The 23277-nt window shown below is 38.1% G+C and overlaps 1 protein-coding gene across 6 annotated transcripts in view; it reads right to left on the bottom strand.

Annotated features, from left to right (window-relative positions):
• The window catches only part of GRM8 (glutamate metabotropic receptor 8), a 758955-nt gene that overhangs the window by 113468 nt on the left and 622210 nt on the right, over positions 1-23277 (bottom strand). For all 6 annotated transcript variants that reach the window (XM_053218132.1, XM_027075396.2, XM_027075397.2 and 3 more), the window contains one exon: positions 22469-22605. In XM_053218132.1, the coding sequence (XP_053074107.1) occupies positions 22469-22605 (137 nt within the window). The remainder of the gene's footprint in view (positions 1-22468; positions 22606-23277) is intronic.

The raw sequence follows: 23277 nt of genomic DNA, 5'->3' as shown, positions 1-23277 counted from the left end.
ACTTGGATTTCAAGACCAGAAAATTCTGATTTTCCCCTTAACCCTTTCCTGGCTCCAGACTGCATCACATTTTTCCAATCTCCTTGATTCCTAAAGTTAACTTGATATTTCTTTTGGTTCCTATTTGCTCCCCCCACCCTGCCACCCACAGCTTCTTCCCCATCTCATTTCTTTTCAATCAGCACTTTGCCTCATGCTTACTCTCTACATCACATATTTATATTTTCTGGCCTTTAGTTATCTTATATTTGATTAGCGTTCACCTGCATTCCCCCTCTGGGAGACAGTATAGAATAATGTTGGATGAAAAGTCTTTGCATCAGTGAGCATGGAGTGAGATATGGGTCCTAAACATCTGTCAGGTAGGATATTTCTTGAATTATAACTTTAGGGCTCAAAGCATTAAGCCACTCCAGCTGCAATAGCCAACTTCATTGTATGAATATAAAACAAACTAGAAATTAGAAATTCAAAATATCTTCTACACTCCTAGGAAGCAATCTGCCCACTGTCAAAAACTAGAAGTCTCTAAAGAAGTTTTATAAGTGGTAATGAATAATTTAATCTAGAACTATTCCTATTATCCGTGTATTGGAAGGTTAAAGAGCTCTTGAAAAACATCTTCTTTTCCCTGAATGCCACTGATGCTAAATTATAAAGCTACATATCCCCTTCCATAAGTTACCACTTCCTCTGGCTACCTCATCCTAGGAAAACCAGGCATTTGGAAGAGCAAAAACACAACCCAGAACTCTTTTTGGAAAGCAGGTGTCCAGTTAATTTATATATTCATTCATGTATATCCCAACAAAATCTTGTCTTAACAACACATATTTAGACTGTTGGCCGCTTAAGTTATGACCAGATTTAAATATCACTCCTGTGATGTCTGTCATTTCTTTTCCAAATCTAATAACCTACACAACTAATAGACAATCATCTCTTCACAACTAAGACGACATTTCATGAGGTTGCTTTCAAATCACATTCATACTGCTGGACTAGGATAAGGAGTGGGCCATGAATTTGCAATCCATCACTCCAGGAGCCCTCTGCAGGATCCCTCTGGATATGCAAGAAAAAATAAAGTCATTGGAGACTATGTAATCTCACAAAACGTAAAGAGAGTTTTCACCAACAGAGGACATTTTAAATAAATACCAGAAATATAGAAAATGGAAGTTGATTGGTTGATAGATAAAAATAAGCGGAGAATTCACAACCTAAGATATACTGCTAGGGTGCTTCAAAGAAAACCAACTTGCTCAAAGGAAACTCCATGAAGATATCACACCCAGATACAGCAAGTCATTTGAATTTTATAAGAGTTAAATGATATTAAGACACTGTGCTGAAAATAGTAGATGTGGAGCATCACTGACGGTCTATGTTACAGAACCAGGATAAGATGTCCATTCCATTCCACTGGCAACTACTTATAGGCAAGAAACCAGAGGGCTCTCCTTAAAGAAACCAAACAAACATCCGGGAATACTAAGACTTCTAGTGTGTGCACTGGCCCTTCTCAGGAGAAAAAACCCTCTTCAACTACCAAGAGATATGCTGCCCCCCACCCCCCGGCCCTTCTCACCTGCACAGAACTCCTGATCTGACCTCTTCAGATCAGAGATAAAGGGGGAGGAAAGTCAATCTTCTTTCACAGCAGCAGAGGAAACTCATTCCAATTATCAAGGAATTTCCTAAACCAGCTATCACCAAATAGCAGAAAAGGGAAAGAGAGAACAGAACATAAACAAACTGAAAAGTCTCTGTGTGATCTTGGAGGAAAGGGAGGAATTCCACAGAATGAAAAGGAAGTTTAAAAAACTGTAAATAGTGTATTTATAGAATTTCAAGAGGAAAATTCACCCATGAATACAAAATAGGATGCTATTAAAAGTGAATACCAGGGATCAAAAATGCTTTTATTACAGATAATAGTATCATTGCTGAAATTAAAAGTTGGAAAGACTGGAAAATAAAATTGAGAACATGTAGAATGCATAAAGCAAAAAGATAAATATGAGAGAAAATGTAAGAGCAATAAAGGGTCATCCCACTGGGTACGATGTTTGGTTAACAGAATTGCAAAAAGAAAAATCAGAGAAGATTGAGGGGTGGAATAATATCTAATAAGTAATACAAAGAAATGTTCCGGTGCTGAAGATATGAATCTTCATACTGCACGGGTGCACTGAGTCCCTATACAAGGAATGACAGATGACACCAAATCACCCCAGGTATTTCTTATTGGCAATAATGAATATTAGAAACAACCAAGTAATTCCTTCAAAATTCTGATGGAAAATAATTTTCTATCAATGCTTCCAGATCTAACCAAGCCATCAATTAAGTACAAGGCAGAATAAAACTATTTTTTAGACATTTACTGAGAGTTTTCTTCCCTTGGACCCTAGCATGGGAATTTATTTGAAGACATATCCTAAAAATGTAGGAAGTAAATTATGTGAGAGGAAAACATGAAATTCATGAGATGATATTCTATCCAAGAAGGGAATTCAGGGGAGGGCAGTTATACAACAAACTTAGAAAGTAACCAGTAAAGCTGGGAACAGGGAGACAGAGAGGTCCAGAAGGGAAATCTCTAAGGTGGTTGAAGAAAGACTCATGATTATAATGTAGAGAGAGGGAGGGAGGAAGGGGGGGGAAAGTGGGAAAGAGAGAGAGGGAGAGAGAGGGGGGAAGAGAGAGAACAATATGCAAGAGAAAACAAGCAGAATGGTGATTGGAAAAGCAGGACAAATATTTTTTGAAGTCTAAATATAAAGCAAATAACAATACATTTGAGTGTTAAGCAATAGACTGAGCATAAGAAAAGAGGGCCCATCTGACCTTGATGCCAGAACATTCTGCTCCACGTGGCCCAGCTTTATGGCATCAGATCTTTTGGAGGAGGAAATGGAGTCTTAATATGTACAGGGTCATAATAATGTAAATGTTTATTCCTTTTCTACTTTTGGAGTCAATCTAGGGACAAAGAAAGAGGAGCAGTGGTTGTCCTCACAGAACAGACTGTCAATATTAACAACTTAATGATGTGAAAGTGAAAGTGGGGCTCCAAAAAAAATGGGTTGTATACAAGAGAAGAAAAAGCATAACGAAGGGTGCACGTTTTAATATATTTTTCTTATAAAGCAGAAAGTTGAGATTTGTGTCATAACATATACCTCAAAAGACTGGAGCCAGAAATAGAGGCTTAGGTATATTTTTACATGGTTATAAAATTTACCAGAAGGAAAACCAGAATCTCAACAGAATACCATAACAACACAGGGAGAAGGAGAGAGAGTGAAGGGTAGCAAAAGTGAACCGAGTCCTTACCTTTCTTATCCTAATGTATAGATAACTTTATAAATGAAGGATTTAAGATATGGAAATAATATTTGGAGTTGTCACATACACACACAAAAAAAACCCCAAAAAACAAAAAACAAGAGCAAACACAAAGAACTGGTAAACACCTAGAAGAGATTGTCTCTTTACACTGTGTCCAAGGTCTGGAGAGGTACAATCAGGTATTCTTACTTCCCACTTCAAGCAGTTTTCTAAAACAGAAACTTCAAAATAAATTTAAAAGCCAAACTTAAAACACCATTTCAAATGGCATCCCCGTCATCACCAAATACCTGGAAACTAAGTTCATAATTCTGGGTTCAGACAATGATGCTGTTCAGTGCGCTAACACCAAATAGTACCTATTGGTTTAATAAATAAACCATTACATCAAAAATATGACTATTGTTACTGGCAGAATATTAAACATCTCATCATTGCCGGACATAAGCACACTCACGGATTTCAGATGGAGTATAGAGCTCTTTAGCAGATAACCACAGAGTTTATCATGATCAAGTGAAGGCATGGCAGGAAGTCAAGGAACTCTGAGCACAGACCAAGGCGATTTAAGAAAAGGATGTGATAAATTTGGAAAGCCACGTATTCACCATGAATACATTCTGATGCCGGATGTAAAAGTGCCTTTTCTTAGGGGCACTTTCTTAGGATTTTCCCACCTATCGATGTTCAGTGATAAAGCTGTACCTTCCTTCAGGCCTGGCCTTTGTTTGAAATCAACTACCTGAATCTTCAGATGTGTTTTCTAACTCTGTTTTTTCCCCTTGCTTTTTTTTTTTTTAACCTTGCCTTTTTTTTTTCTACACAGTGAAGTCTTTAAGTGTGTGGTGATGTGGTGACCTGAAATTCCTCAGGACAACTAGAACTCCATTTCTTTCATTTTCATTTTCTTTCCTTCTTTCTTTCTTTTTAACTAGACACTCACAAAGTGCAGTGCACTTTTTTTTGTTTGTTTGTTTCAAGCAGCCTCCCTTTTTTTGAACTGTTCTGCTGGCTGGCCCAGAGACTACATCTATTGTCTGATGTTATCGATTGCCCTGGCTGTTAAGGCGTGGAATCGGCACTTCCTGTGCAGAGGTTCCCTGATGAATACTGACTCGATTAGGCCAGGATAGCATAACATGACTCACTGTCTTCTGTCAGCCCTATTGAATTCCAAGCTGTCTCAGAACCAGCTTACTTGCTATCCTCTTAAATTCTCTGGTGGTTCTTTTCCCCCCAGTTGGTTGTGAGCTACCACACACTGTAAGGAGAGAAAGCAGACACTTTAGGGATTGAAACAAAAATCTGCTACCTGACCCATGAGTCTTGTTTTCAAAGCTGAGGAAAGAAAGAAAAATATTAACCAAACCACCCTGACTGACTAATCAAATATCAATGTGAGACTCAGGAACACTATATTTGCTTAAATACATACACTATATTTTTTATTATGATACTTCTACATTTTTTAAATTTTATTTTTTTATTTTGAGAGAGAGAGAAAATGAGCAGGGGAGGGGCAGAGAGAGAGGGAGAGAGAATCCCAAGCAGGCTCTGCACTGTCATGAGATCATGACCTGAGCCAAAACCAAGAGTTGGACGCTCACCTGACTGAGCCATTCAGGGGCCCCATGATACCCTTACATTTCTGACTATGAAAGTCTTACATTTATGAGGCACCAACCCCTTTAAAGATCATTCTATGTCTCAAGGCAGTAAGGTAAGTTTTCTTTTCTTTTCTTGTATTTATGTCTCTCTTACTCTGGCACCTTAATTGCCGTGTGGAATTTTAGGTCTTGCACCAAATATATTTCTCTCATCACCTAACCATTAGCCCTTCATCTCCAGGCCTGCACCTACTTTTCTCCTAGAGTGGTTAATAATAAGACACATGACGGAGGCCAATGGGGGTAGCCACCGTACAGCATAAGCTGCTGGAATCTTGGTCAAGGGCTATAGCTAAAGACTCGTGAGTAAGTCATTTTTACTTCCTGAGCCTCAGTTTCCTCTGCTCTAAATATCCTTAACAGTTGCAAAGTCAATGCACCACGTGAATTGGGTCCAATATTTTGTAATTTTTAAAACCTAATTTCCACCAAAATAATGAAAAGTGATTGAGATATGTATTGATGTCACTCACAAGTACTAAAAGAGGGCTGAATTCATAACATGGAGCACAATGTATGAGGTCATCTTTCCCCAGTTTTTAATGTCTCTCGTGCTTGCAACTATCTCTAAGTCTCTTCCTTCTTTTAAAAACTTTTTAGAAATTCCTCAAACATCAGCCCACACAATTTCTTGTCTCTATTTCTCTGCTCCCACCTTTTTTTGATATTTTTAACATTTTTTTATTCCTTAAAAACTCAGTGAAGATTCTGACTGTACAGGCCCAGGGTATAAATTCCCTCCAGTCTGAATGGATGGTAGAGACATCAATACTTATTATCAAAGCCTAATTACAAGTTAATCCCACCCCCAGCCCCCACTGACTCTGCAGCTCCTTTTCTAGATCAGCAGGACAGTCTTCTTCAGAAGCATAGGTTGTGCAGTCTTTGAATCCAGGAAAATATCCTAGAGCCAAATCCGGTAGTTGCCGGCTCTATGGCATCCATGGCTTACCATAACTGTACTATTTCAGTAGGAAACCTCCCCATAACTCAGAGGCCTATTTTTCTGCCCTTGGCCATCAAGGACAGAAAGGATCCCTACTATCTCTATTGGTATCCAAGTCTAACTCCTCCGAGTACAGACTCAGTGGTGCAGGTCTTTAAGCCATAAGCCAATCCACACTTGGCTGCCAGACCTCCTGCATCCATTCTAAATGGTCTCTCATTTCTTAAGGTATTTGGTATCTTACGAGGTGAGGTTAAAGAGCTAATTTCCAATCTGAAACTACCTAAAGGAACTTCTTATGCTGTCTCAATTTAGTGAATTTACTTAATACTGAGTCAAAAAAAAAAAAAAGAAAGAAAAGAAAACAACAACAAAAAAACAACAACAAAGCAAAACAAAAAGAATCCACACAGTAGTCCAAAGCCAAACAGCAGATTACCATCCCAAACCATTATTCTAATATCAGAGAAGGAGTTCAAGTTTCCTTCTAGCTCTGATATAGTGTTCCAGGACAACAAAAGATGACATCTAATTGAAAGGGCGGGCCTACGCCAGCCGACTCCATCTTGTTCTGTGTCCTTCCCCTTGACCACACCTCCTCCCCTTGAGTAACCCCCCCCCCACCTGCCTAACAGAACTCGACCCTTCCCCAGGACCCTTCCCCAGCCAATCGGCTGAGGCCATAGCCATTACCTCACCAACTGCCCCCAGGCCCCAATAAAACCTTTGTCCTTTTGAAACTCGCTCTCTTTCCCTGGTATCTCACCACTGCGTCGGTGCAGGTAGGGGATTGAGCTCGAGCTAGCTCGAATAAAGGCTCTTTGCTTTTGCATCGGACTCGGCTCCCTAGTGGTCTTTGGGGATCACGAATTCTGGGCATAACATAATCATTTGGAAATTTCTCTGAAATTTCCAAGCTGTAAAACACTGAAATCCTATTCCAATCTCCCTTCTAGGTAATGATTTACTCTAAAAAACACTAGGCAAGACACTTTACATTCAAAGACTATCACCACAGAAAACTCAGCTGCCTCATGGCACTACAGCATGGTGACTAAATATCCAAAAAATAATTTGGAACAACTTAAAGATTTATGGAAGTTTCTCAGCAATTCCAAAAGATGAATCTCTATGTAACACATCTAACCAAGCACAATTTCTTAAAATCCTTTTGTACCCCCTTAAGCATGCTTTCTGCTACAGGTTTCTTGATCTCAAACACTCATTCACTCTCTCTCTCTGCCTTGTCCCTCTCCCTCCCTCCCACCCTTCTCTGTCTCTCTGTGTATGTACTTTTCACATTTAGCAGCTACTCAAAACACTCTCTTATTCTTTTTTAACTTTCAAATCTCCCACCAAACCAGCCCGTGCTCCGTTCTTTATTCTTCTACCTCTCATGTGCTAGATACATTCATTTCTTTCTCTGGTTTCTCGATATAAGTCAATCAAGTTTATTTCAATGATTCCCTGCTTCCCCCCTCATTCACAGACCTGATTATGGACAGCAAAATGATTCTCCTTAAAGAGAAGACTAGAGTGAAAAACTCGTAATCGTCTTCTCTTCCTACTGTTTCTGTTACATAAAAAGAAGCAATGTCATCACAGTGGATTGGTTTGAAGCTCCATGACATGAGGTATTTACATATATTTCTGACACAGGAAGAATTTTTGATTCAAAGAAAATAAAAGGAGCAACACAAAAAGCAGAATACAGTTTGGCCCGAATCCCACACCACTCTGGGCACAGCCCCTCAGTCTCCTGACCCCATTCCCACTTAGCATCCTGCAGGAGGAACGGGAACAAGAGACAGGAGAGAAGGATAAAGGATGGCAGAGAAGAGGTTTGTGGTTTGCGTGAGGAGTGAGCTTGGAGAGGACTACAGCCCGCCTTAGTGCATCTCCTGCTCCAAGAGCCGAGCTGCAGATCTGCTCGGTGAGGAGGAGGGCAGAGGCAGCCACAAAGCTCCAGAACAGCTGCTCCTTTCTCTTCTTCCACTCAACATGTAGACAACCGGGCAGTTTAGGGCAGCCGCTAGGGAGCAGCGGCAGATGGCCGCCATGCTCCAGAGGTGCGCTCCTGAACGGTGAGGGCTCCCTTACAAAGGGCAGCTATTTCTTACATGCCAATAGATATGATTTGCTGAAAGGCTGCAAAAAGGCACATTCGTGAACAATTACTGTTTTTAACTTTGGTCTTTAATTTAGCTCTCTGATGTTATGAGTATTTTATTTTATATATCGGCTATAGAACAATTAGTAAGCTTAAAACAAAAAGAAAATTAAAAAAAATGTATTTGTTTTCTTTCCATCTGGCCTTACCCACATGAAGTAAGGGAGAAATGGCAAAGTGACAAACCTACAATGAAATTTTTCAGATTCAACCCACATTTACTGAGAACCTACTCTGTGTGCCAGTTGCAGTACCAGAATTTTCCATGGGCCCTGGGGTAAAAGACTGAACTTCACACACACACACACACACACACACACACCCAAAAGAGGCACAAAAACTGGAAGAAACTAAATATTAGAAGTTCAGTTCTGTTGAAGTCTATGCAAATCCAATTCTGACTAAATTTATGCATACCTCAATATATGTCAAAAATTCTTCCAAATGAGAAAGTGACAAAGTTGAAATTAAAAAAAAAAATTTTAATGTTGATTTTAATGTTTCATTTTTGAGAGAGAGAGAGAGAGAGAGAGAGCGAGCATGAGCAGGGGAGGGGCAGAGAGAGAAGGAGACACAGAATCCGAAACAGGCTCCAGGCTCTGAGCTGCGAGCACAGAGCTCCACACGGGGCTCGAACCCACAGATGGTGAAATCATGACCTGAGCCGAAGTTGGAAGCCTAACTGACTGAGCCACCCAGACGCCCCCCAAATTGACTTTGTGTGACTGTTATCCTCTACACAAAACGATTATGGTCCTCACAAATAAGAGCTAATGATTCTACAGCACTTTGAAGTTTACAAGGCATTTTCACATACAAAACCTTTTTGACCTGTAAAAAGATTCAGTAAAATAGGATCTGGTACATAATAGAGGCCTCCGCTTCCCAGATGAGGAAAGGTTTCAGAGCTGTTGTTGTGCTGACTGGGTCAGTGCCTATCCCGGAGCAGTGACATTTTATTAAGCATACGGCAGGCAATGGACATTACAACGAGGCTTTGCTCTGATGCTGGTGGAATGTTTCATCATTGGCCAACTAGATTTTTTGGAATTTTGTGTGGAAAAGGCAAAATCAGTTGGTATTGTAGCAAAAGAAATTTTACTTGTCTATTTTCTGGGATGCCACAGGAGGGTCTATAATTTGTCAACTGCACTAAAATCTCAGCCACAATGTCTCCTGAGTTTGTTCACTGTACTATTCACTTACATATGCTAAAAAGGCGGGAATTCATAAAAATTAAACTATAAGATATCTGCTTAGTACTCTGTTATCAACCAACATTATAGAAATAATTATTAACCTGCTTAGCCCACTTGAGAAACTACAAAGAAAGCTGTGGTTAGAATAAAGGATAATTTTCTTTTTGTGGCCAATAAGCCCTAAATCTAAAGTGTGCCTATGTACTAAAAATGGAAATGGTCAAGTGGCATTGTTAAATTACAATTGTCACTGAAATCCACCTTTTTTTGTAGACTGATGGCATTTAATCTTCTTAATGCCCAAGTGTGATCAGGTCATTTCCTTCCAGTGACTGATGATACCCACACTCAAAAGCTGAGATCCAAATTGAAAATTCGCTTTTAAAATAGCTCTTCTATGATTCCCCTTCCTATTTCCTCTGTTCTATTTTTTTTTAATTTATTCATGGGGGGGGGGAGGGGCAGAGAGAGAGGGAGAGAGAGAATCCCAAGCAGCCTCTGAACTGTGATCAGGAGCCCAATGTGCTCAAACTCACTAACAGTGAGATCATGACCTGAACTGAAATCAAGAGTCAGATGCTTAAAAGACCTAGCCACCCAGAGGCCCCCGTTGTCTCTGTTCTTTATGAAAATTCCTAGACTCCCCCTCTCTGCCTATGTGCAGTCTACCCCCTCTCCATGTTGTGCCTTCCTTCATGTCCCATGCCCAGAACGTTCAAGCTCCAACTAGATTCAGGGTGACTTCCTCCTTGAAGCTTTCTCCTATGGCAGCCTTACCCCTAAAGTCTTTCTCCTGCATTCTCATTTGCTTCAGAGCATCATGAGTCCACCTTTCCCTGGTTTCCCATATGTCCAATCATTCACCATGTCATCTTATTCCTAAAAGCCCTCACACTGGAGTAGGCTGTGTGTGCCCGTGAATTTCACTTACATTTCTGCTAGCTGAGCGAACTTCAATATAGCCCCTTATTGTTAATCTTAACTTTTCTCTTCTAAAAATGGTCATTCTACCAGTAACTTACCTCATAGGGTTATGATAAGGATTAAATGAGTTAATAAATGTAAATGTCGACTTAGGTGGAAAATTCATCTTAAGCCAACATTTCTCAAAGTGAGCTTCAAGGAATATTAGTTCCACAAAATGTTCTTCAAATAAAAAAGGGATTCACGGTCAAATCAATTTATTCAACAGTACATTCGATGCCTCCTTCTCAGTCAGCCATAATGTGCATTAGCATATTAAAGGCTCCACAAGTATTGCAGGAAAACAAAACAAAACAAAACAAAACAAAAACAGTTGTCCTAATGTTCCCTAAACTTATTTGACCAGAGAGCCTTTGTGTGCATATATAGCAGCTATTTAAAATCCTGTGGAACCAGTGTTCCAGGAGGGCATTTGAGAAAACGCTGACTTGGACAAGACCCACAGTTACCATTTTGGAAGTTGTTTCAGCCTCAAGTTTCCAACACTTTTAGAAAAAAAATATATTATTTTTTTATTTTTTGTAAGAGACTATCTTTTAATTTTCAGAGTCACCACAAACTCCAGAAAAATGAGCCAATTGTCCAGTGGGAGGCTGTGTCACAAGGATAGTAGAATGGTATTAACTTTCTAAGGCCAATTATTTCTTAAGCATCTCTTAAAGGATATGAAAACATTTTTCATGCAACGCCTAGTAATTGCTTATCCAGCTAGTAACAGATGCGAAACTTCATCTCAGGAGAAAAGTTGAACATACAAATAGTGAAAACCTGATAAAGAGTGGGAAGAAGTCCAGGGAGACCCAGAAAATGGGTAAACAGGCACAAAGGCAGAATGGAGACATGATCACTGTGCCTGAGTCCCGATACATCTACCTCTAAACATAAAGCTGCTTACTGTGTACAAGGTAGAAGGGCAATAAATGCTCGTAGGCTCATTGTCTCAATGTCACAAGCTGAATGCAACAGAATTTGAGACAGCGCAGTGGGAATTCTGAAATTATTTTATTTCCCCCTTTTTATGGGAGCAAAAATAAGCCTAGCTCCCATCTATCGCTCAGATGTGGCCTGTTCCTCTCTACTGTGACGTCCCCTAATTCTTCACAGAGAACTTAGCTCTCTTTTATCTTTGCTGAAAAGTGCTTTCCAAATAAACAAGCATTTCTCAAATCACATTAGTTACTTCTACTTAGCCCTGTTTGATTTTCGGCCCATTCAGTAGAATAAACTTAGCTTCCCTATACCACAGTTCTATTTTTCAATCATATTATAAAAACGTGTATCTGCAAAATCAAAAGACAATGAGTACCATTAATTAATATAATTAATTAATTAGTAATATTTACATTTTTATTAAAACAAAGGTAACCTTTCTCATTTCTGTTATAGTTTTGTAGGCTGTAAGCAGCCATGCTTCTTTAAATAAGTACCCCAAATTGAAAATAATCACATAAGACCTCTGATTAGTGAGGTTTACACTGTAGAATCACTTCTATATAGGTGAATGATTGAGGCCTTACACCTTTTTACAGTACATTTCTTTCTTTCTTTCTTTCTTTCTTCTTTCTTTCTTTCTTTCTTTCTTTCTTTCTTTCTTTCTTTCTTTCTTTCTTTCTTTCGTTAAGCTTTATGCCCAGCTTGGAGCCCAACATGGGGCTTGAAATCAGGACCCTGAGGTCAAGACCTAAGCTGAGATCAAGAGTCAGTTGCTTGAGCAAGTAAGCCACCCAGGTGCCCCTACAGTACTTTTTTCATCTAAAAAACAATAAGTAAATAAACAGGAAAATACATATAACATTACATTCACACTCTGAAGTATTCAATTAGAAAGTAATAGATCTGAAAGAAATTTTAGTGAAAAGCTATATTTAATTCATAATTTTATAAACATGGAAACTGAGGCCCCAAACATTAAGTCATAAAGCACAAATCTGTCTCAGGATTAGTAAGAGTCCAGGTTAAATACCAGTCTCCTAAACTCTGGTGATACATCCTGTATTGTGACGGGGCATGGCAGGGTCTGTTCTTCAAGTCCATTTGTGCCTTGGACAACATGAAATCACACCCCTATAGAATATTTTATAGCTACCATTTATAAAAATCAACTGGTTCTTTGATTAACTAATATTAAGGATAGGGTAATTCGTTGCACAAATTTAAAAAACTTAATTCACACACCAAAGCTCAAAGTATATTTGTAGTAGGAGATTTCCATTGTAATCTGTCCCTTTGGGTTCCCTCTGAACATTTTCACAAGAGTTTAGATCAGTAGTCTTGAAGATCATAAAATAGCTTAATCCAGAAGTCATGTCTGATATTTGGAATCTAAAAACATGGCGTGAATGCAGAGAAATGCATATACCAATTGACCTGATAGCTACAAAGCAGTCAAATGAGAACTAATACAGCAAAGCCTACCAAAGTGTTAACACAACTTGAGAAATAGAGAGCAGGGGCAACTTTGAAATTCTTGGAAACTCTAAGAGTTTCATTTTAGTGCCACAGACAGCAACACAACACAACACAACAGACAGGGATGGAAAGTAGAAGCAGGAGAAGAAAGCATACAGGTCTGTTTTCACACACGACTATGTTAACAGGAGCTAGACCTATGTGGCATTGTTTTTAAACGAGAACTTTTTCTTCTTAGGTACGTTTACTGCAATTGTGGTAGGTTTACCATGTCTAAGACATCACTATCCCAGGTATAAGGATAAGGTGTAATGTTCCCTTTCTTATTTTCAAGAAATATTCTATATTAAAGGGTTAACTATAAGTCTAAAACTGTCATATAAAAATGAATTTCATTCAGTTCTCAGATAAGATATCACTCTTCCTTGTTTCTCTCTACATAAAATAACAAATATTCACAGCAGATTTATTCATAATTATTTTGCAGGTATCCTTCAAAGGGTGAATGGTTAAAGAAACTTGGTATATCCATACCATGGAATAATACTGAACAACAAAAAGGGACACACAACTAGGATAAATTTTGAGGGAATTATGTTGAATGAAAAAAGCTGAAACTCAAAGGATGACATACAGGATAATTCCATTTATTTGCAATGACAAATTTGTAGAAATAGAGAACATTTGAGTTGTTGCCAGGTACTGGGGGGAGGTGTATGGGAGGGAAATGGATCTGGCAATAAAAGGGCAACATGGGGATCCTTGTGGTGATGAAAATGTCCTGTATCTTGACTATAGTGGTAGAAGCAAGGACCAAGACAGGTAACAAAATTTCACAGAACTACCCCCTCACACACTAGATGAGTAAAAATAAAACTGAGGAGATTTGACAAAATTGCTGGACCATATAAATGTCCATGTCCTGGTTGTAATATTACACTATAGTTTTCAAGATGTTATTGTTGGGGACAAATAGGCAAAGGGGAAATGAGATCTTTCCTTATTATTTGTTACAACTGCATGTGAATCTGCAATCATCTTAAAATGAGTTTAATTAAGAATGATTTTAGGGGCACCTGGGTGGCTCCATTGGTTAACACCTGACTTCAGCTCACGTCATGATCTCACGGTTCGTGGGTTCAAGCCCCACATTGGGCTCTGTTCTGACAGCTCAGAGCCTGGAGCCTGCTTTGGATTCTGTGTCTCCCTCTCTCTCTGCCCCGCCCCCCCATGCTCTGTCTCTGTCTCAAATATAAATAAAACATTTAAAATTTTTTTAAAAAAAATTTTAAAAATGATTTTAGAACAAAAGCAATCAAAGAATAGTAAAATTTGGTACTTTTATGTGTCTTTGTTGTATCCCTCTGTCATTTATTTATGGATTGATGTCTCAACCTCCAAGTTGATATAGAACTGTACATTTCTAGAACTTCATTTGGTGATAATGATCAATAACCTCAGTAAAATGGTATAGGGACTTTGGGGAAGATCCAGGTTCTGTCTCTATTTTCCTTCCTTAAATAGTGGAAATTTTGAGGAAAGATGCCATGCTAAACTTTTGATTCAGTCAACAGACACACTAACTTTATTCTTTTTAGTTTCATGCCCTTACCAGCTACTGACCTCTATCTATATCTGGGGGCAACATATTTTATTCATATATAATACTTTTCAGTTCTTACTTGTAATTCTCTTGCACATTGTAGATTTTAAATAACACTGATGTGTCCATTGAGCTTTTTAAAAGTACCCTAGCATACAGGGTTCAGATATATTTTAGCAAATTTACCATAAGAAAATGACTTTTTTTTTACCAGTTATTCCTCTATTCTATATTATCATTTCATGTTTATAACCTTATTTTAACCTTTCCTATTCTACTCATCATGTTAAAATTGTACTTACTTTACTCCTCCCAAGGCTAGAATAGGGATTAAAACGCCATTTATTATAATTTTTATTACTTTATTATCCCCATAAAAGTCTAGAATCACCATCTTCCTTTGCCCGTCTTTGGTGTTGGTATAAAGAAGCATTTTGTATTTTATGTTATGTCCTTCTTTGACTTGCATCATATTTTTTTGATTTTCCTTTTCTAATTTGATCTCTATCATTTTGTTTAGTTTTCATTTCCTTTTCTGTGTCATTGTCACAATTATTTATAAAAATAGCTATTTAAGCGCTAATGACTTCTATTTTTCATCAATAATGATAGACATTTTAATGCTCTACTTATATTTCCCTGATAAACTACTAGATTCCCTGGATACTATTAGGTTACTCCAGGAATCTGCCTCCAACAAGATTGAGATAACGGATTCCAGCATCTCAAATCTTAATCTGATTAAACCATATTTTATATGGCATGTATTTGTGTATTCTTAAAAAATCACAGCAATGGCACATTGGAGACACTTTATTTGGGAAACTATATTTTTATATGGCATAATTTTGTTCTTAAAATATCAGCATGACTATTTCTTATTCTACTGAGCAGCCTAGATGAATCTATTGGTTGTAATTACTGATGAGGAAATCAAACTTGACTACTAACTAAAATTTATTAAGTCTCTTTATTCTTCCTTCGTAATTTCCTGGTTTGTTTGTCTATCCTACTATGTAATGTATCTTATTACATCCTTTTAAATATCTTATGGAACAAGGCTCAAACCATGTACATGGACAGATAAGGCAGAGATAATCTGTCAGACAGGCAGCAATGGATATTGTCCCTTCAAGGTAAGTATTGAAGCCACTAAGCAACACTGAGGTCCTACAGGCTATAGGAAGTTCTGCAAATGGCACGGCAGGAATAAAAGCCAATGGTAATAGTAACAGTAAGTCCTTCAGAATTTTACGTGCGCCCCCAATTCACACTCCTCTTGCTCTTGTGTGTGACTTTGGATTTTCCCTTCTTCTTTATGGGGCTCGATTAGATGTACCCTGAACTAGATTTTCCATTCTGGCTTTTGTATCTGACTTCACTCCTGATTACTATTACGGCTCTGAACTCTACCCTTACCCCATGTGCTCTAGGTTATACCTTATCTCCAGATTAATACTTTATGGTTAGCTCACCTTTATGGTCTTGTAAAAATAACACTACTTTTATTTTTGAGTTCCTTAATTTATTTCATGAATATTGAGTGAGACCCACATTGTGGTAATTTTTAAACATTCAAAGACAAGTACTACATGCTCTTTGCCCTAAATTATCAGTGCTTCTCTGAGGACAAATGGTAGGGGCCTTCTGAAGTCAGGTTTCTCTCATCAGGCCATCCAAGTACTAGGGTCTTCCCAACTTGTCTCCATGGGGATATCGCAAACCAGTTGGATCAAAACAGTTCCCAATTTCCCAGTCTCCAGACCAAGACAGAATGTTTCTCAGTGAACACTAATCCTACTTTACCAGTAAGAATGTGTGCTCAAGATAGACAAGAATAAAGGAACATGGATGGATGCATTGTGGACTCATGAACGAGACATTTCCTTGGATTCTGCTCCTACTTAGTGCTACCAGTTTAGGGGTGACCCTATGAACTGAATCTTACATACCTCTATATCATTACAGCACCTAGCACAGCAGTGGCACGTTGGAGGCACTTTATTCTGGAATGGATGGATGAATGAATGGATGGAGATGGATGGATGCTTTTTCCATGGACTGTACACTCTCGCAACCATTTCTGGCCACCAAAGTAACTGAAGATCAGTTTGAATCTCATGAATCAAGAAACTTTATCCTCCTCATAGTTGGAAGTAATCATTATACCTTCTGAATTCATAGTTTGTTCTTTAATCTGTTCCTAGTTATGCTTTTATTGTAGTTACTCAAGCATATAGTTGCCTTTAATGAATTGCAAATCTTTTAATATCTGGAAGTTTATTTTATTGAACCTTGTACTCCTCAACAGCTTAGCATCCTGCCTGGCAGGGAGCCACCACTGAATAAATAAACTGTGTACAAGTCTACTTCCTAATCAATAATCTCGGATCATTGTCCCATATTCAGTCAGTATTTAGAAAATATCAGCATATTATTCATGACATTTAACAAATACTTACTGAGCACCTACCCTGGGCTAGCAAGAACATAGTTAAAATTTAATTACCTTGGCATTTGCTCAACTTGTCAAAAACATGAATTTACCAAATGCTGTTTTCTCATAAACAGAGATATAACTACTGACCCCAAAATGACTTTTTTAAAAAAGAATATATTTGAATCTAATAAACAAAAATATAGTTTGACCACTAGTCATCTTGTTGTACAGAATGGGAGCAGAATAGTTTTTCCGAATGGAGTATAAAGACAGGAACTACAATGGCATTTAAAGTTCTGTCAGAATGTAGTGAAAGGTCTCAGACAATTGACTCTACATTCATGGTTTGTGGGAAAGGAGAGCTGGCCTCACAGGGTGAGCTATCTTTCATAAGCACTGACAGTGATATGAAAGAGCATTTCTAAATGTAGGCAACTTTGCAAATGGAGAAATCGAGGCAAAGAGAAAATGCATGGCTTCTCAGAGCCCAAGCAAATAAAGGGTCAAGTCTCCCCTCAAACACTGTTCCAACTCCATTCAATCCATCTTTACTTCAAGACTATTTCAATATCCTTCACTATTGAAAAGCTGTTCCTCTATTTAATGAATCCAATGGTTTTCGTTAAAAACTTGTAATGTTTATCCAAAACAGCATACCCACAAGGCAAATGAGGACACTGAGGAATTCTTTCTATCTGTATTCCAAGAAAGTGGAGGAAACTCCAGTACAGCATGTAACTGACTAACCATCTACAGGCAAATAGATATACATATAATTAAATACTATATTAAAATATATTTAAATTAAAATATTATATTATAAATGATATATATTACATGTCCATAGGAAAGACAGATTTAATTGGGCTAAACACCAAAAATTTTGCTCAAGTTTCTGGTTGTCCCCAAAGCATGCAGCCCATTTTTTTAATACTAAAGTGAACATTTTGGATTTATTGTACAGGCACAGAAAAGTTATCATGGTGTATGTACTTCTTTTTAAGTTAATCCCTACTCAAAACATCAAAATAAAGTCAAAAAAGACTTTGCATGTATGGAATTTTAGATTGAAACTATAGGTCCTCAGTAGTAGACTAGTTATTGTGGCAAAACAAAACAAATTATTATTACCATATTCACTTAACATTGACTATGTGGCAAGCAGTGTTCTACGATCTTTGTGTATGTGATTAATCCTTTAATTATCTCAAGAACTCTGTGAAGTAGTTATGATTGTTTCCATGCAGATGAAGAATCTGAGACTAAAAGAGCTAAAATAACATGCGCAGGGCTCTAAGACTCTTGAATGGAAGGTTGGAATTCAAACCTTTTTCTGACTTTGAAGTCTCGTTCTTCACCACTATATTCGAATGCATTCAATCTTCATAATGCCTATTTATTATCCCCACTTAACAGATGAGATAACTGAGGAACAGGATTCAGTGCCTTGTGAAGAGTTACATTCTTCTATGGAGTGACCCACTCAAAATTAAATCAGTGTCAATGAAGCAATTGTTCAAATCACCCTTCCCAATTGACACGGTGCCACTAATAATTGTGGTTGAGACACTCTTATAGAGTTGCTATCCTTTACTACTATTATTTATCTCCAAATTATTTAATTGAATAAAAACAGAAGAAAACAGAACAATAAAACAAGCAAAACCGTCTGCCTCATTCCCACCATAATCAAAAAATAAACAATACAAAATAAATAAAAACCAGTAAGCTCTGGTTGGAAGTATAAAAAAGTGAGCCCTGAGTTAGAGTTATTTTAGGTACATCCATTAACCTCCATATACCTTCTCCCCATGGACTTACAGCAGCATATGGCGTTCTTCCCGCAGTTCAGGCTCTGCTGTTTACTCGGAACCTCGAGGTTACAATATGTTTTGTAATCACTAATAAGGACCACCTGCCTCTTGAGACATTCAGTCTAACAAAGTGGAGAGACCTAATTGTTCAAATTCGTTCTCAGACAACACGCCCTTCACGCACGGACTGAGGCACTGAATAGAAAGCCTCAATCAAGCTAAACAATTGTACTCGCTGATTGTAGTTGCTACATTAAGAACATATGTTAGTTCCATCATAAAGAAAAAGCAATAATATTTGGAACAATAAAGACAATGCTTTTAAGGAAATAAAACACCTCATCATTTTCCAGGAAAAAGAAAAAAAAAATAACCTACTTGTTTAAAAAATTCTTTCACTCCACTAAGGTACATTCAGGGCAAACCTGTCACATTCATACATGCTTCATCGTACACAGGCTGTGTACAAAATCATCCCATGGTTGAATTCAGCCAGAAAAACTGGCTCCTTGAAGCAGAATTCCATCCAATAACTGACTGATAAATGCTGACCGCTCAGAGTGTAAAATCTACTGTAAATCTGGTTTAACAGATTAAGGAGAGATGGGAGGACACAGGGGAGAGTATCCTCCCCTGGCCCTCAACACAACCATCATCGGCAGCCAGGCTGGATTAGAAAAGTCTCCCTGGGCTGCTGCTTGGAGACACTGCACACACCTTCATCCATGCACCTGCCTCACTACGCTGGCATTGTTGGTTTGAGTGCTGGTCTATCCTTCCAGGCTATGAGCACCCTGAGAACTACATATTCACTCTAGTCCCAAAACTTAGCCCAGTGTATGTGCACAGAATGAATTTATCAAGTCCATTCAAAAAACAATTGCTTAGCTGACATTACCTGGCCATATGCTACCATATAGAAAGTTTGTATTTATCTCACTTAAAGGTTACTTTTTAAGTGTAGATAGATTTTCTAAAGTATTAAGGCCAATAATAAAGATAAGAAGAAACACTGGGCTATGGAGACAAACGGTCAGCATTTTGATGAAGAGATTCTCTCATAACTTTCTAAAGCAAATTCAAGTGCCTCTGTAATGAGCAGTGTTTTACTCACATCGATTACCATATCTCCCACTGGCCATGTAGAATCATGAGACACTGGATTAAGCATAGGTAATGTTTATGGATTTCATGTGTGCCAAGTCCTGGACTAAATGCTTCATTATATTATTTCATTAAATTCTTATTACAGCCATACAAAACAGGGGCTACTAATGTGTTCATTTTACAGGTGATAAAACTGAAGCAAAGCATTTGTTTGATGCCTTGACTAATGTCCAAGCAGGACTTTAATAAACTGGTCACTTTCCAAGCACCCCCTACTCGGGCTTCAAACAGGTCACTGATCCAAGGGGAAACAATTTGTCCTGCTATACTCCAGAAGTCAACCCTGGCTTACAACCTCTCCCCACAGTCTAATTTACTTACTTTTCTTCTCAGAGATACATTCTCTCTGTTTCAGTAAAGCTGGTACTCCTATCTAGTTATAAATGGTCATAATCATGCATAAGAAATAACTCTTACAAATTGTTTTGATATATTTTATGAATAGTTACACAATAATAAACATAAAACTCTCATGCACTGTTAAATGTACATTAAAGAACAGCTTGAGATTCAATATGAAGTTTTATAACAAATATATCATGCACATATATAGAGAGATGTGTGTGTATATATACTTTTTGTGTAAATGTTTCAGGTATGTTAGTATAGTGGACATATTTTTCAACCATTGAACTTTGCTATGTACATCCTTAGTCATAAGAATGTAATAGGCAGTTTAGCATTAATAAATATCAGATAAAAAGTAGCTAACCTATTTTAACCCATATCAAATTTTCTTTGTCATGTTTAATTATTTTATTTCACATAGGTTTACTATCAAAAGACCTTTTGACAAAAATCTATTGATTTTCAGATTGGCATTAATGACTTGTAGACTTATAAAAACTATGCTTCAATATATGTTAATTTGGGTTACGGAACAGTAGATAAGGTTTCTTCAGGCTGCTGCATGTAGTTAACTGCAGATACGTGGTCTTACAAAGCACTACAATAGTTAGAAATATAAGCTGTCTTTGTGCATTATTGATAGCTGAACCATGATAATTATCAGGAAGTCATTTCAGAGACAGTAGATCATAAATATCCTAGTTTTATTATTTCTCATCATCTGCTTCCTTTTTGAAAACTTTGGTGACTGATGCTGCATAAGCATGCCACTTAAGGAGCTCTCTTTGGAGATACAGAAGTAAAAAGCTGTATTAAAAATTACCAACTCGATGTCTTTTGAGTGGGTTCAAACACAAGAAAGCACATGTGAACATGTTACACACATATAGACAAGAATAATCTCCACCCTCGTGTACATCATAAGCTTTTACCTTCTAGCTAGGATAAGGGATGGCTAGGAAATGAACTTAATTGTTCATTTAGGAAATAAACTCAATTCTCACAGTGTTATGATGGCTTTGAGGATCAAGAAGAGATACTTTCATTATGGGAAAGAATGAAATACATATTAGAACAATAAGACAGTACATGAATATGTTTGTAGTTTATTTGAGGCATTTACAAAGTCCCTGACTGTCTACAGAGGAAACGCTAAGTCCCTGTAAATAGTCCTATATTACAGTTGTCAAAGACATGCTGAATGAATGAATGCCAATCCTTAGCTGAGACTATAGGGCACGTTCCTTATTTCTCTATACTGGAAGAAGCCAATGCACTGCTATCACATCATGGCTGTTAAAATGTGAAATAATTCTTTACCTAGTGGTAAACAGATGCTATTCCAATCACCCCAACACCCTCCCCATGCGGCCACTAACAGTCCTGCTCCCTTTCTGGGCCCCCCTTATCTCTCAGGTTCAGGATTGGCTTCCTGCTCCAGAGCCCCTTATAATTGGTGGGTGCTGGCACCACATAGCTCTCTCCAATGTCCCCGCAGACCCTTCCCCTAGGAAAGCCCCTCTGAAGGGCTGCCACCAGCCAGGCAAAACTGATGAAGCTCCTGCACCCCACAGCCATCCTACACGCCACCCCCACCAGATCCCCACCAGACCCAGCAGTAGGAGACAGAGCCCCCTGTGTTGGTGACACCAGGGCAGGCAAATGCCCAGCCACCTTCGGCACCACCCCCAGGCCCTGGGACCCTGCTTAAGCTGAGTTCTTCAAGTTTTCCTCACATGGCCACTTCTAGGAAATGCCAAGTCTGTGGGCATTGGGCGTTGATAGCACACCAGGTAGGTAGGGATAGCAGGCAGCCCATAAGGCTGTTAAAGGATCTGACCATCACCTGTAGGTACATTAACTTTCTCTGATGTTGTGAATCAGAGGTAATGTAAATATAGGTCATGATTCACTTCCATCAATCAGACATGGTCATAAGGTCTCACTATCTGATGTGGCAAAGGTAAAATACACTTATTTTTAAGCCTAAACTTATTCATGGCACACTGTCATTCCTCCCCCCACAACACACACACACACACACACACACACACACACACACACACACACAGAGTGTACCAACACGTAAACAAGTGGGTCTTTCAGAAAAGGACAAAATTTCCTTAATACAGTCACTTAAAAGGAAATGAGATCTTTCATTAAATCCCTATAGATACTAGATTTCTCTACAGACATTTAAGATTTTCCATAACATTTCAAAGTTGAAGGAAGGATAAAATCACACATTTTCTGAAAACTTAATTATAAGAATCAATTCTAACAAAATTTGTATTATAAACTTAAAAATAAAGCCTGCCTATCTGAGAATTATATCCATTAATGCAAATTTATATTGATACTTACTTTTAGATGAAGCTGATTGGTCCAGTGCCCAATGATTTTGTATTCTGCACTTTTGTTGGTTATTTGATACTGGAAGATATCATAACGTCCAGGAGCATCTCCATTTTCATTAAAAGTGACAGGTGTCCCAGCACTACCTATAAATGTTTACAAAACAATGTTAATAAAGTTTTAGTAAGATAGCCCACTGAGCTTATTTTTCTCTAAGAAAGAATGGTAGATAAAAATATATTGTGTGTAGTAAGAGATACGAAGATTGTAATCCATACAAGGTCATTCTTGATAGCATAATATCTTCTACACAAAAAGAAGCCCAGATGTACATACAGGGAGAAGACATGCTTTATTATGCACATTAGAAAGTAAATGGTGAGTATCCAAGTTAGGCAATGTACATAACAGTTAAATAAATAGAAGTTGATAGGCTGAATATTCCATCCTTGCTACAGAGAATGACAGTCAATAGAGAAGAGTGTAAATGTCCTGAAGCATAACACCTACTATATAACATGAACTACAAACAGCAACTCAAACTCTGGCAGGAAAACGTCCTAGCCGAATTCCCTGGAGTTTTGCTTCAGTCTGGCCTGAACTCTGCTCGGAAGCAGTTCCCCATTCAATTTCTCTTCTAAGCTTCTGCTACCTCTGCCCAAGAGTATATCAGTGTGGGCCATCGTTGGGAACCTCTCAATGGGCAAGACAGTGATGGCTGGCAAGTCCTGGATCGTAAAAGTTCCCCCAATTCACTGGGGCACGGTAGCAGGACTTAAGAGATCTAGTATATTCTAAACTCTCGTTTCTCTAAGAAG

The sequence above is a fragment of the Acinonyx jubatus genome, chromosome A2, assembly GCF_027475565.1.
Source record: "Acinonyx jubatus isolate Ajub_Pintada_27869175 chromosome A2, VMU_Ajub_asm_v1.0, whole genome shotgun sequence".
Classification (NCBI taxonomy): Eukaryota; Metazoa; Chordata; class Mammalia; order Carnivora; family Felidae; genus Acinonyx; species Acinonyx jubatus.
The sequence above is the reverse complement of the archived record's forward strand: the minus strand, read 5'-3'. Positions and strand labels throughout refer to the sequence as shown.